Genomic DNA, 14,155 nt, shown 5'->3' with positions numbered 1-14,155 from the left:
CTAACCAGCAGCTTCTTCCTCTGGGTCTTGCTGCTTCAATATCCAGCTTTCTTTTCCAGCAGATTTCTCAGGTGACAGGAGCCAGTTCAGTATAGAGACGCTCTTTTCAGAGAGATTGTGAGGTAGGAACATGTGGTCTGAGTCTTCTTCAAATTTTTTAGTCTTCGGGCAGGGAGTCAGGGAGGGCACGTGCCCAGAGGGTGTAGGGCCTAGAGGGCCCCACTTGTGTGCCTCTAATAAGAAAGAGGGCCCTCAGGGCTTGGAACATATTTTCTTCTCCTTATTCCAGTCCTCCAAGCCCACACGCACCCGAGGCTCAGGAGATCTCTCCAGGCGACCGCACCCTCCCACTGAAGTCCCCCACTTCTGCCCCGCCGTTTTCTCAAAACACCGGCGAGTTCGGGTGGGGGTGCTCTGAAATAACGGTGGCTGCAGTTAGATGGCTGAGGACATAGAAAGCGGTTGTTATTTATTCCAGGCACCGTCACAAAAGGCTTCCAAAAATATCGAGCCGAGATATTTTATTGTCCAGCCTGTCTGCAGCCTGTAATTATGCGTTCAAGATGTTTAATGTGTGCAAATGCATTAGCCGCTTTCGCTGGTGAAAACCCTAGCTGGGGGCAGGGTAGAGGCAAGTCTGGAGATAATTATGTCGTACAGTCGCAAACATTATTCCGTTCTTACTGTAAATGGCCCCGGCCACCTTTACGAGAAGCCAGGAAACTTCTAAGAGTGACTCGCAGCGTTTACGCGGGCAAACTGAGTTCTTTTTGTTTCTCTCCCGGATTGTTCGAAGTATCTATCGGGCGGCTTCGATGCCAGGTTCAGAGGCGCGCCAGGGAGAGGGCGCCCCGCAGAGGAGCGCAGCGGAGAGGCCCACGCAGGTCCCCGGTGCCGGCGGCCCTCGGAGGCCGGGCCCTGCGTCTTGGCCAGGCACTGGGTGGCAGCTGAGGCTGGTGGCCTGGAGCCCTCGCGGCCGCGGGCAGGCCCCTTCTTGGGCAGGGTCGGGCACTCCCGCTGTCCAGGGCTCTTGGGCACCCTCCTTCCGATCAGGTCGCTCTCCCCTGCTCCCCAGACTCAACTCCTCCGAAGCTGCTCCGGGTTGAAATGTGACCGCTAGGCCGACGCCCTGGGCCCTAGAGCAGTTCTCGAAAGGTGCGGACTGAGCCCTTCCTGGGGTGGGGTGCGGGTTGGCTCTTGCAAGGCTGACCCAGGGTGAACTTGCTATTTCGGGTCCCGGGTGCTGCAGGGCCAGGAGAACAGCTGGGATGGGGGACCCCCTCCTCCACCCCCGGGCCGGCACGTCCGCGCCCTGTCAGGTCCCCCTCCCTCCTCTTCGATGGCCAAGGCGTGCGCCAGGGCTATCCGGGAACCTTGTAAGGCCTCCTGCTGGCACCTAACCCCACTCGCGGCACACGTCCTCGGCCGCCTTCTATGTAGTCTGCGGCCCCGCCTGCCAAATGAGAGTGACCAGTGCAGGGACAGAAGGCCAGGCTGGTGGCCGACCGCCTGAGGGACAAAGGCGAGCATTCACAAGCCAACAGCAGACCCCTGCCCCCCATATTTCCATTTCGCTCGGGCTTTTAGGACAAAATCAACAAGGCCGCAGAGTGCTGCAGGCGCTCACCCCGGGTGACAGCCTGGGGAGCCACTGGTTCTGCGACCCTGGGCATGAAACTCCTCAAGGGCAGCCCTCGAGACGCAGGGGAGAGGCTGCTGCTGGCGCCTGCCCGAGGGCTTCTCTGAGGGAAGCGGGCAGGCACCCCACCGGCGTCACTGCGGGGACCCTCAGCGCAACGCGGGCCTGTGTCCTCTCATTTCTCTTTAGAAAAAGACTGGATTTTAAAACTCGTTTTAGGCCGCTGATTTAAAACAAAACCAAACCAAACTACTGGGCGCTCGTGGAGTGGTGTGGGACACATTAAAAAAAACTTGTGTGGGATCCAGGGTGCACTTTCTGGGGCCTGGCAGCGCTGCTGCAGCCCCAGGGCATGGAGAACAGGCGGGTGTGGAAAGATCTGGGAGGATGACGAAACCCCAGGGAGGGAAACGCTCACACAGAGAGGAAAAACAAAACCCACTAGACGTGATTTGTTCCTGCTCCAAATGAATCATCTAAAGAGAATCCCTCTGGGCTACATTTACTGGGGCTTACGGTCTGGGGCCCTCAGATCCACCAGTGGTGGGGGTAGTTCCCTGAAATCTGCACTCCCAATCTTCCCCGTGAAGGTGCAAGCTGTAGCTACAAATGGAAAAGGAGAGGAAGAGGCTAGTAGGATTCCTGGGTGGCTGCAGCCCCAAAGTAAACCCCATGCTTTGAGTGCTTCTGCATAACAAAGTTTCCCAGGCCCCCCAGACTTGGAGAGGGGTGGTTAGTTATGCAGCAACTAGACGTTTGGGAACAGCAAGACCCTGGCAGGAGGTGCAGACTAAAGCTTTCAGGTTCCTGCCTCTTGTTCTTTCCTACCCCCTGTGTCTGCTTTTCTCTCTGCCACCTTTCCAGAGAGTCAGGCCTCCAGGGGCAAGTGGCTTTGCTCTGAGGTCCTACCTGGATGGGCCAGAGAGACTGGGAAGTTTAAGGGCAGGTCTCACTCTTGGTTCAGATTTCAGACACCTCAGAGGTGGCTATAACTTAAAGCCTGCAAAAATAAACTTTAACCACATTCAAGTGTCCCCCAAGCCTATAGTTTTGAAGGCCTAAAATACGTGATCTTTTAACTCAAAGGTTGCTGGTTGCCTGAGAGGCTGAGAAGAATTTCCCAAGCAAGAGGGGACAGGGGAAAAGGCCATTGTTTCTGTAGATATCCAGGTTCAGTTCAAAATCAGGGCTCACTGAAAAGGGCATATGTCCTGTGACTGCTCTCTTGAATGTAATTTCTCTCTCTCGCTCGCTCCCATAGAACCGTGTCCTCACAGCAATCCAATGTTTGATTCTCCCCATGGAAAGTGAATCTGATCATGGCCTTGTTTACTCTCCTCCTCCTTCTCTTCTGTTCTGCAGCCCATTCAAAAGAGCCCATAGAAACACAGAGAGACCCATGAGGAGTCTCTTGCCACTGGGACTGACTCTGCCTGGGACCCAGAGACCAGAAATGGTGAGTGGTTTTTCTTCAAAGGCTGCTTGGGTCCTGCAGCTGGGATTGCCTGCACAGAGAGAGGGCCTCCCTTGCAGCTGCACCCAACCAGGGAAAGGGGTGGAAAGAATTTTTGAAGGACTGTAGAGGATGGTAAGCAGGGCCACCTGGAAGACCTAGATTTCTCAACTCTACATCTCCTGGAGGAGGGATTCTCTACTGGGAGCGATCAGTGCCAATTCCAGTTTCCAGATTTGGTTTGCCTGCCTAGGAAAATTGGAGCCTCATTTAAATCTTTTCCTAGAAGTCGTATGCTCATTCTTTGGCTTTCTGTTTTCTATTAGCCAGAGACTCATGTAAGATAATCTGGGTTTCTCCCTCCGACCTCTGAAACATGTAATTTGGGGGAGATACTGTATTTAAAATGCCAGTCCCAGTAATGAGCCCAGCTTAGCAGTGTGAGCTCCCACCCTCCCCTTAATGAACAGAGCTGTCGAGAAATAATTTCACTTTGATCTAGTTTGTGACCTGAGTTTTTGGCTTAAAGAAGACTGGGCAGCTAATTGGATTCTTCAGTTGCCTTTAATCTCCACCTCAACACTTGGAACCTGACCAAGCTGAATTAAAACAAGTCTGATAAACAAGATGTAGCTGGCTCCCAGGTTAACAGTAACAAGAAAATCCCCACCACCACTGTGGGGTTTAATGATCACAGCGTGGTTGGCACCTCACAAAAAACATGAGGCTGTAGTCCTGCAGAACCTGCAGCACGGAAGTCTTCAGAATCCTTTCCCCTCCCTCCTAGCCCCCTGGATGTAGCTTAATTAGAAAGAGAAGGAGGGGTAGAGGGAGATGGGGAAGAAAAACTTACAGTTGGTGAAAGAATCAGGTTGGGGGTTCATCTCAAAGGGAGGCAGGACGTTGAGGAGACTTTGTCCCTGGGAGAGGAAGCAGGCCGAGCCTTTGAGGGCTGGACAGTAAAGATTGCAATTTGAATTTCCAACTGTGTTTCAAGAATGAGGGGATGCAGGAGGGAAATAGGATATGAGGGGCAGGGTTATGCAGCCTGGCGGGCTGGGAATCATGGATTGTATTTAATCTTTTCAGATGCCAGGGTTTTGTGTTCTAGAAGCAAAGCAGAAGGAGGAAGAAGTCTGCTAGACCTCCCCATTCTTAGTTTGGAGCCTGAGAAGGGATTCTCTTGGACTCCCCTCCGCATGCTCCTGTCTGCTGCCTGCCTAAGTGGCTGGAGGAGTTCTGAGGGAATGCTTTCTCCAAGGCAGCAGGGGTTTGCTCTAGGCTAGGATTTCTCAAACCTCCACAATATTGATGCTTTGGGCTGGATGATTAATTCCTCGCCGTGGAGGCTGTCCTGTGCGTTGTAAGATGTTTACCAGTGTCTTTGGCCTCTACTTATAGATGTCAGTAGTGCCTAACCCAGTTGTGACACCCAGAAAAGTCTCCAGACATTGCCAAATGTCTCCTGGGGGGCAAAAATTGCCCCCACTTAAGAACCACCAGTGTAGACCTCTGTGAGGCAGGCATTTCTGGGAAAAAAGTGTAGTGCTTTGCTTGAAATGATCTTTGTATCGTTTCAGAGAGCTAGGGGAGCAGGACAGGGTACTCCCACTCCTTCTTTGAACCTCTCCAGCAGGGCAGATCATGAATTCCTTCCCAGGGCTGTCTTGATCTCCTTATTGAAGGTGCTACATCTTCATTAAGCCTTTGAGCAAGGACATAGCTGCCAGGGCATATAATCTGAATCTTTAGACACACTGAATCCAGGATAGGTGTGTGTGTGGGTGGGGAAGGTGGTGGGTGGGTAGGTGTATATATGGGTCTGTCTGAGATAAACGCTAGGGAAAACAGATCCAGGCCTCACCTTTTCCTGCAGCTTTGAAAGCTCTTTCTTTGGCATACTTGGCCTTGAAGTGGGAAACGGCTGGGTTTTTGTAAAATGGTTGTTGAGGTTATCAGAGAATGGAAAGCCTATTACACATATTGAGGTGAGAGGTAGTGTCTAGGATACTGTTACCAGATTCTTATGCAGTAGGTGGTCTTACAGCTCCTACCCATCTCTTCCCTCTAGCTCTGACTCTCAGCAAGCTCCTCTCACACAGGCTTTCTGGAAACTGTTAAGATCCTAGAAAGTAGGAGCTTGACATAATTTATTGAACACTTGGTATTACTATTATAATGCTAATTGAAAATATTTTAAAAAATAGGAGGCTGGGCACGGTGGCTCACGCCTGTAATCCCAGTACTTTGGGAGGCAGAGGCAGGTGGATCTCAAGGTCAGGAGTTTGAGACCAGCCTGGCCAATGTGGTGAAACCCCGTCCCTACTAAAAATACAAAAATTAGCTGGGCATGGTGGCGGGCGCCTCTAGTCCTAGCTACTAGGGAGGCTGAGGCAGGAGAATCGTTTGAACCCAGGAGGCGGAGGTTGCAGTGAGCTGAGATTGCACCACTGCACTCCAGCCTGGGGGACAGAGTGAGACTCCATCTCAAAAAAAAAAAAAAAAAGAATTTTATCACAATCCAGACATCTCAACCAGATCCATCCATCCCTTTTCTTTCTCTCTTCTTTCTTTCTTTCTCTCTTTTCTTTTTCTTTCTTTCTTTCTTTATTTCTTTCTTTCTTTCTCTCTCTCTTTCTCTTTCTTTCTCTCTGTCTTTCTTTCTTTCTCTTTCTCTCTTTTTCTTTCTTTTTTTCCCTCCTTCCCTCCCTCCCTCCTTACCTACCTCCCTTCTTCCCTCCCTCCCTCCCTTCCTCCCTTTGTTTCTTCCTTTCATTTTCTTTCCAGAATGTGTTCACATAGAACACAAATGAAGGAAGGTAAAGATTAAGAGAAATTGATTAATTGACAAGGACAGTTCTATCAAGTTTGCATTGCATTAATAGCAATAACAATAGGGTTAAGTTATGTGACCCCCATATATATTTTTCACATCTAGAGTGGGTTACAGCCACTTCGGGCTAGGCATATTTAGCTGTCAGCCTTGCCAGATGGATTAAGCTTTAGATATTTGACTAAAATCACTGGTCTAATGCTTACAGAGTGTTCATCACTTTATAAATATTAACTCATGGAATCTGTTGAACACCTCTAGGAACTATTATAATCATCTTCATCTCACAGATGGTGAAACGGAGGCCTAGAAAGCTTAAGTAACTTGCCCAAGGTCATCCAGCTACTAAGGGACAACACTAGGATTGGACTGAGGCATTGGATTTAGGGTCCATATTTTCTTTTTTCTTTCTTTCTTCCTTTTTTTTTTTTTTTCGATACAGAGTTCCACTCTTGTTGCCTAGGCTGGAGTGCAATGGTATGATCTTGGCTCACTGCAACCTCCGCCTCCCGGATTCAAGCAATTCTCCTGCCTCAGTCTCCTGAGTAGCTGGGATTACAGGAATGTGCCACCATGCCTGGCTAATTTTTGTATTTTTAGTAGAGACAGGGTTTCTCCATGTTGGTCAGGCTGGTCTCGAACTTCTGACCTCAGGTGATCTGCCCACCTCGGCCTCCCAAAGTGTTGGGATTACAGGCGTGAGCCACCTCACGCAGCTAGGTCCATATTTTCAACGACTAATTTCTGCTGCCAATTGTTAATATGCTGGGTAGGGACAGTGGCCCAGGGGACAGCTGTTGGGGAGATGGGCATCTCTAAGGATGTAGCCACTGCTCCGGAAGCCTCATTCTGAGCTTTGGGGCCAGATTCCTTGTCCACAGTGTGTCTATTAATATAAGCCTTTCTAATAATTGAAAGTAAGTTATGGGAAATATAATATATATCCCTGGTATTTACTACCTCGGGAACATGGGAGACATAATGAAGGAGGGAAGTTTGTAATTGTAGAAAAACATCAGTTCTAGGAACAGAAATCAGTGGCAGCCAGAGACGTTCTCCCCAGGTTTCCGGCCCTGCTGGTGGCCCCTCCACCAGGCTCCATACAGGCAGGAACCCCCAGAAGAGGAAAGGGGCCTGTAATAGGAGTCATCAACCTGTCACCACGGCTAGGGTGAATATGGCCTCTGAGTTGGGGGAAGGGGCGGAGGTTTACTCTTTAGCACCACCAGCTGCAGGGATGGGGAGGGGCTGTGGAGGGTGGGGTGGGGAGGGGAGGCTGGAGGTGGAGCTGGCCTTCTCTATCCACAGCCCACAGCCTCCTCAGAACAGACATTGGGCTAGTAACATGCGGTGCTGCGGTGCTAGGCCCCGGCCCCACTTGGCACTAAGATGAGCATGGTGGTCCTTACCCTCAGGCACCCTTCACGTCTATAAGAATGTGCATACATGCATGGGTTTGCGTGTGAGGGAAACATGGAGGGTGACACAGCTACATAAATGATTGCACCAAAGGCTGAGATAAGAACCTAGGGATGGAGCAGTATGAACCGGGTGCCAAGTGGTGTGGGGTGTCAGGGTCTGGTTGAGGGTGGGCAGCAAGGAGGCTGAGATAACGACCTGGACAGGTGGAGAGGGGCCGTCCCAGGTGAAGATGCAAGGAGGATGCTTGGAACAAGCTCTGGCCCTTGGGCTAGCGGGGAAGGGAGGGTAAAGGAGGCATTGTCTGGCACCTACCAGGTGCTGTGCTTTGCAGGGATGATCTCTGGCGGGGACCCTGCAGGCCGGGCCGAGGTGCGGTGAGGCTTGCTCCCGACCTGGCCGCGTCGTGGGAGTTTGCTCCGGGCTTTGTGTTTGCAGAGCAGCCTCCTGCCCGCCCGGCTTGCCCGGGGATGTGGACCCTCCCCGCGCAGCAGCGACCCAGTGCAAACCGTGATCCACCCTCTTCCGCTCGGTGGGAGGAACCCGGGGCTTTGCACCCCTAACCAGCAGCGTGACCCTCGCGGTCAGGGAACTTCTCATCTGTGAAGAAAGCTTAAGAATGACACCACTGATAGGAGCATGCGAGCTTGCCTGCCCATAGGGGACAGGAACAAACGAGATCATGTATTCCATGAACACGCATTTAATGCCCACCTACTATATGACAGGTGCTGTGCTAGGCACTTCTCTTTTCATTCTAAAATATTAATTTTGCATCGTGTCCTTTTGGTATACTTTATTGAAATACTATGTACAAAAAGTGTAAAAGTCATAAGATCATCTAACACCAACAAATATTTATTTTCACTCAACAAGTAAATGATTCTGTAAGACTTATTGGCAATGTGTGAGGGTATTGCACACTGCAATAAAGTGTTGTCAGTAAGAGGCCTGTTCTCTACATTACCTGCTGTTGATCTGGGATGGATTCATCTGAGTACTTGCTTCTTCTGGGACTGGAGATGGGTTTTCGGCTCCACTCTGTCACTAAACACCCTGGCTACCTCCTGTGATCTGTCTGGAACTCCTCAGTGGAATGAGACAGCTGGCCGTCACACTAAGGACCTTTCTTCCTGTGACTGATGAGGGTGGCTTGGGTGTATTTCAGAAATAATAGGACACAATTTGAGTGTGGCTTCTTGTATTTATGATTACTAACACAAATGTTATCCACACATTCATGATAATACACATTTGCAGGTGAATGTCTTTGGCAGGCCTGCTGGAAGAAATATGAGGCCTGTGACTCATCATGAAACCCCAAGAAGGTTTCACTACTTTACCAACTGAAAAGTTCTCATAGGTGGCTTTAGAGAAGAACGTTTCTTCTTGTGCAAATAGAATCCTTCTACTGAGCAGTCTTCTAAAGCAGTCATCTCAAAAATGAAGATATTAACACTACTCATTTTATATATATATATATATATATTTTTAAAACGAAAGGCCTCACATATTTATTACGGAACCCAGCCAACCAACGTGTTCTTAACAGATTCAGAGAGGAAAACACGTCGAAATCTCCAGAATAGTGGTGACATTTTCAGCTTGATATGGTAACATAATCGTGACCTTCAGACAGCATAAATATGTGTGCCATCTCATGTGCAATTCCTTACAGACCCAGCTTGGTTCTTCTCCAATGTCTCCTTTTGGAGTTGTACCTGATTTTATTTCCAGTTTTCATCCGAATCCACTGTGGAATGGGACGATTTTGCTTTTGTTTCTTGGCCAGGAATCGCTTAATCCTGAAAGTCTTGTGAGAGAAGCGGAGTCAAGAACACACCACGATGGCGGAGAAAGGAAGAGAGGGCACTCATTTTATATTTTATGCAGAAAGCTTTTAGAACAGTGCCTGGGCACACACTGAGAGTTTAATAAAAGTTAGCCACAATTATTATTCACTCTTTTACACTCCCCCAAAAGCTTATTTGTCTCCATTCTTCCCTCTTTAAGAAAGGAGGTAGTAGGTTGGAAGGTCTAGCCTGATTGTTATAAGGTGCTGCCATGAATCCCAACCTAAAAATTAACAGTAGGAGGCGTAGATCCCTAAGTAGTTTTCTCCCTACACATTCATCCCCTGTGAAGACAGGATGATTGGGTAAAGGTCCAACCTCCCTTCCTGGGCTCCCTGGCCTGGAGAGGCACCAGGGCACTCCCTAAGGCAACCTCATCAGAAATCAGAATCCTCATCAGCAGACCTGAGTCCTTCAGGCCACCAGTGCCTTCCCAAGGGGGTTAAAAGTTCTCTAACAAGAGCAGTGTCAGGTATGGAGAAAATGATGGAGTAAGAATTCCTTCCATATGAGTGGAGATTTACAGTTGACAAAGCACTGGCCATTTCTCCATGTTCAGTGGGGTTGATAGGAAGACTTCCCTGGGTTTTGTGTGTTTGTTTTTGTGATGATGGAAGGGTACTGAGTGCAAAGAGCCTTTGGTATTTTGAATGCAAGGTGACTCTGTCTTTGGCTCTGGAGTTATAGACACCTAGATTTGAGCCACCACTCTGCCACCTATTTGCTTTTTGACCTTCAGCAAGTCTGCTTATATATTTCTAAACTTTAGCTTCCTCAACTCGAAAATGGATGTAACAATATCACCTAGTTAGCCCGTAAGGCTGTTGTGCAGTTTAATTTCTATGATGCAAATAAAGCACTTAGCTCAGTGCCTAAAGTAATGTAGATGCAATACTAGTTAGCTTTCAATATATATTATCAATATTCTTATGTGATTCTCTTAGACATGGCAGAAAAAATTCATTCTGATTTTATAGGTGATAAAACTGTATGGAACTACTGATATTTACTATAGCATGGATGAACCTCAAAAATTATGCTAAGTGAAAGAAGCCAGACCCAACAGACTACCTGTTGTGTGATTATGTCTGTCTAAAATGTCAAGAAAAGGTAAATTTATGAAGATAGAACATTAGCGGTTGCCTCAAGCTGGAGGTGGAAAGGGGAATTAACTTAAAAAAAATGAGGGATCTCATGGGTTGGGAAGATGAAAATGTTCTGAAATTGATTTATCGTGATGGTTGTACCACTTGGTAAAGCTACTACTAAAAATCATTGTTTTGTACACCTGAAGTGGGTAAATGTTATGATGTATAACATATACATCAATAAAGTTGTTTTATAAACCCAAAATATCACAGGAGAAGAGGAGGAATAGAATCTAGGTTTCCTATTAGGTGTTCTTTAGACTCTGCTACCTCCCATTGGATAGGAGAGAGAAGGCAAACAGCAGGGGAGGAGCTATGGTTAGAATCTCCGTTAAATAAGAGAATGGAACTAAGACAATTCGGAGAATGTGGAGGTGGTAGTTTCTTAAAGAGGGAAGAATGGAGACAAATAAGCTTTTGGGGGGGTGTAAAAGAGTGAATAATAATTGTGGCTAACTTTTATTAAACTCTCAGTGTGTGCCCAGGCACTGTTCTAAAAGCTTTCTGCATAAAATATAAAATGAGTAGTGTTATTATCTTCATTTTTGAGATGATGAACTTGAAGCATACAGAATGTAAATACCTTGACCACAGTCATAAGCTAATATACGGCAGGGTCAGGATTTGAACCCAAGTAGCTTGTTCCAAAGCACCTGCATTTTACCCTGATGCTATTAATACATATAAAAAGAAGGAGAGAAATGTCAGGTTTCTGGGCAAAAATCTGGAGTTATGTTGTGTGGATGTGTGAGCCTGGAACATTCTGAGACTTTGCTTTAAAAATGTGATGTTGTTTGATGTATAAGTATGAACCACACCAGATATCTTGCTGGGGGGTGGATTTGCTCCACCACCTATTGCATGGATGATATCCAGCATGGATACCATTTTTGTATATGAATATTTTAAAATGCCAGACAATCCCTTCACTTACGTGTTTGAAGTGTGGCTATGCTCATTTCCCAGAGTATGAACTGAGCTCACGTTTTGGGGACAACATTCAGACTGATGTAAACAATCTCAGAATTACTTGGACCATGTGCCAAGCTCCATTGCCCCTCCCCCAGTCTCATTCCGGGTGCCTCCTTCATCCCTGTGCCCTTTGCTTCATTCCTGTCCCTCTTTACCTTTCCAATGCTATTTTCTCCATGAAATAGGGAGTCTTTCTGGATTGAATAGAAAAATTATGCCTTAAATATCCACTCTTTTGGTTTGCTGCATTGAGGAAGAATATGTGTGCAGCTAGAAGAAAAAATAGGCCATATCTATACAGAACTTGAAAAGGATTAAAAATTGCAATGCTTCCAAGGCCCAAAAAATATTGCACCATTTTTTCATTTAAATTGTATGTACAGATTAAGTGAAAATAATATTCCCATTTCTTTCATTCTTTTGGTTTAAGTGATTTAAAACTATTTGTATGTATAAAACAGGCAATTTGTAAATTTAAGTGAAAGGAATGCAGATTTCTTGGATGCTGTACAGGGAGGGAGAGGTTGAAAGGAAAATTAACATAGTAATGAAAAGATGTGAGAAAAATGGTCAAGTGATCACAATCTGGTGGCCTTGGGATGGGGAAGAGGTATAATTTTTAAAAACCTTTATTGTTTTGTGTGGGAGGAAATACACAACTAATGCGTGTTCATTTAAAAAGATAATCAGTTTTTGAAGAAATAGTGTGGCAAGTTAATGCCCCATATGCCCCCATAATCCCAAAGTAACAGTTGAATGTATATTCCTCCATATCTATGTGCATATAAAATATACATATATTTCCTATATAACTATCCATGAAATTAAGTCACTAATCATATCTGATTGCTTGCAGACATTTGCTTACAATTTCTTTCTCCATTTTTACAAATGTGGAATCATATTACACAAACTATTCTTTTTGCAGTTTATCCTTTTTCATTTAAAGTCAGCTTAGACCTGTTTGCCTGTGAGCACGAAGATCTCCTCTGAATATAGAGTATTCCTTTATATGAATGTTCATCATTTTATTTAACCATCATTTTATTTATACATTGATGACTGTCAGCTCTTTCCACTTTTTCCTTATCACTAAAATAATTTAGTAAATATTCTTGAATGCATTCATTTGGGAGTATTTACTAGATTATTTTAGTGATAATGAAAAATATGCAAATTTTCAGAAGCGACATTTCAGGGACAAACCGAATAATAACTGTAAATTCATAAATGTCAAAATTGCCTTCAAAAAGGTTTTTCCGTTTTGTTTTTTGCTTGTTTTAACGTTTCACCAATGGTTTGAGGGTGACGGTGTCCTTGCACGATGTAGTCCGTCTTCAAAGTTCTTTTACACAACGTGAATTATATTGAAATTGGGCTTCTTTAAACTTCATAGAGCTTCGCCTCAGTGGAGGACAGCCTGGAATAGGTGAGGGGGTCTCGAAAGGAATAACAGGCCGGGGAGTACTGGCAAGTGTCGGAGGGGAAGGGCAGGTCGGGGAGAGGATCCCCAGGGGCTGGGGTGTCTGCAGGGTTCCCCGTAACTCAGAGGGGCCGGCCACCGCCGCCAGAAGCCTGAGCTTTTCTCAGCAGATGGAGAATTCATTTTTAACCCCCAGGAAGGAATGGGCTGAGACATCAGACCACCACTCCTGGAGGGTCAAAGTTCCTCGCCATAAATCCAAAACATTCTCTTTAGTGACTTCCCTCCGTGGCGCGCAAACCCGGGAAGCCGAGCGCCCTGGGGTTTCTTGGCGGGCCGTGAGCGCAGCCTGAACCGCCGAAGCCGCGTCATCCCGCCTTTGCCTGCACCCAGGAGTTTGCAACCCGCAGAGCCCGCAGAGGCCACAGCCAAGAGTGCGCGCCTCGACGCCCCGTCGGCCTCTACTTCCTCGGATCTGAGCCAGCGCCCCTAATCCGCAGGCTGCAGCAGAACCTGTCGCCAGCTTGGAGAGTCCCTCGCCCTGCCCTGGCTTCCGGGTCCGCGGGCGACTCGCGCTGCTCCCGGGTTTGTCGGTACCCCCGGAGGGCGCTCAAGCCTGTCGGCCCCTACTTGTGAGTGGAGAATAGGCCCGGGTACACCACCTCAGAAATGCAGAGGAAGCCGGGGACACTGAAGCCCGGGTGGTTGCAGTGAGGCTGAGGATCTCAGGTGGGTGACCCCCAGCTCTGGCCAGTATCTGGGGCCACTGCGCGTGGGGGACACTGCCCCCCAGGTTCCCATTAGTTGGTCTCTTCCTTGGGTCAGCGGACTGCAGATGACTCCAATTGGCCTAGCAGGCCATTTGTGTCCTAGAGTCATTTTTTGGCCGATATAGAATTTTACAATAATTCAAATTAGTTGCCAACATGTAGAAACACTTGAAAATGAAATATCTAACAATGATATCAGCTGGAGCTGAGATTCTGTGACTCCAGTCTTCTCAATTCCCACATGTGACCATGGCCATTTCTCTCATTTCTGTTACCAGCCCACTCCTGTAGGCATTGATGTGTGTCCCCTGTTGGAGTCACAGAATACCACGGTGGGGGCATGAAAATAGAATATATTTTCATATATTTCTGAAGAATAGACCCTTTAGCTCCCACTGTTATTTGATGATGTGAATTGGTCAAGGTTACCCAGGGTGTGGCAGAGTTGAGATTAGCACTTTATTCACTGATGAGAGCCCAGAAGAGGGAAGAGACTTCTGCAGGACCACCCAGCCAGAGAGCGGCAGGGGCACTCCTAGAGCCCATGTTTCTGACCATTAGCCCCTTCTCCTGACCGCACAGGGGCCCCAGTAAAGCACAGCCTATGACTAAAAAGCCCTTGCTTGGGCTCTCAGGCTTTGACCC

At 47.4% G+C, this 14,155-nt stretch overlaps 1 protein-coding gene across 1 annotated transcript; it reads right to left on the bottom strand.

Moving 5' to 3' along the window:
* Positions 1–8,946: 8,946 nt before the first annotated feature.
* LOC100597666 (60S ribosomal protein L39-like) lies at positions 8,947–13,112 on the bottom strand. The gene is made up of 2 exons (XM_012496601.2): positions 13,042–13,112; positions 8,947–9,176 (listed from the first exon to the last, which is right to left on the bottom strand). Exons 1-2 carry the CDS (start codon positions 13,110–13,112, stop codon positions 9,017–9,019), a joined length of 231 nt encoding a protein of 76 aa, XP_012352055.2. The 3' UTR covers positions 8,947–9,016.
* Between the last annotated feature and the right edge of the window lie 1,043 nt (positions 13,113–14,155).

This window comes from Nomascus leucogenys, chromosome 17 (assembly GCF_006542625.1).
Source record: "Nomascus leucogenys isolate Asia chromosome 17, Asia_NLE_v1, whole genome shotgun sequence".
Classification (NCBI taxonomy): domain Eukaryota; kingdom Metazoa; phylum Chordata; class Mammalia; order Primates; family Hylobatidae; genus Nomascus; species Nomascus leucogenys.
Note: the sequence above shows the minus strand (reverse complement) of the source record. Positions and strands in the feature narration are given on the sequence as shown.

Bases quoted from the DNA above. Each gene is read 5' to 3' on its own strand.
- LOC100597666 (XM_012496601.2), bottom strand. From the start codon at position 13,112: ATGACGCGGCTTCGGCGGTTCAGGCTGCGCTCACGGCCCGCCAAGAAA. The intron at 9,177-13,041 runs GTTTGCGCGCCA...GGTGTGTTCTTG, and splicing joins CAGGGCGCTCGGCTTCCCGG to ACTCCGCTTCTCTCACAAGA.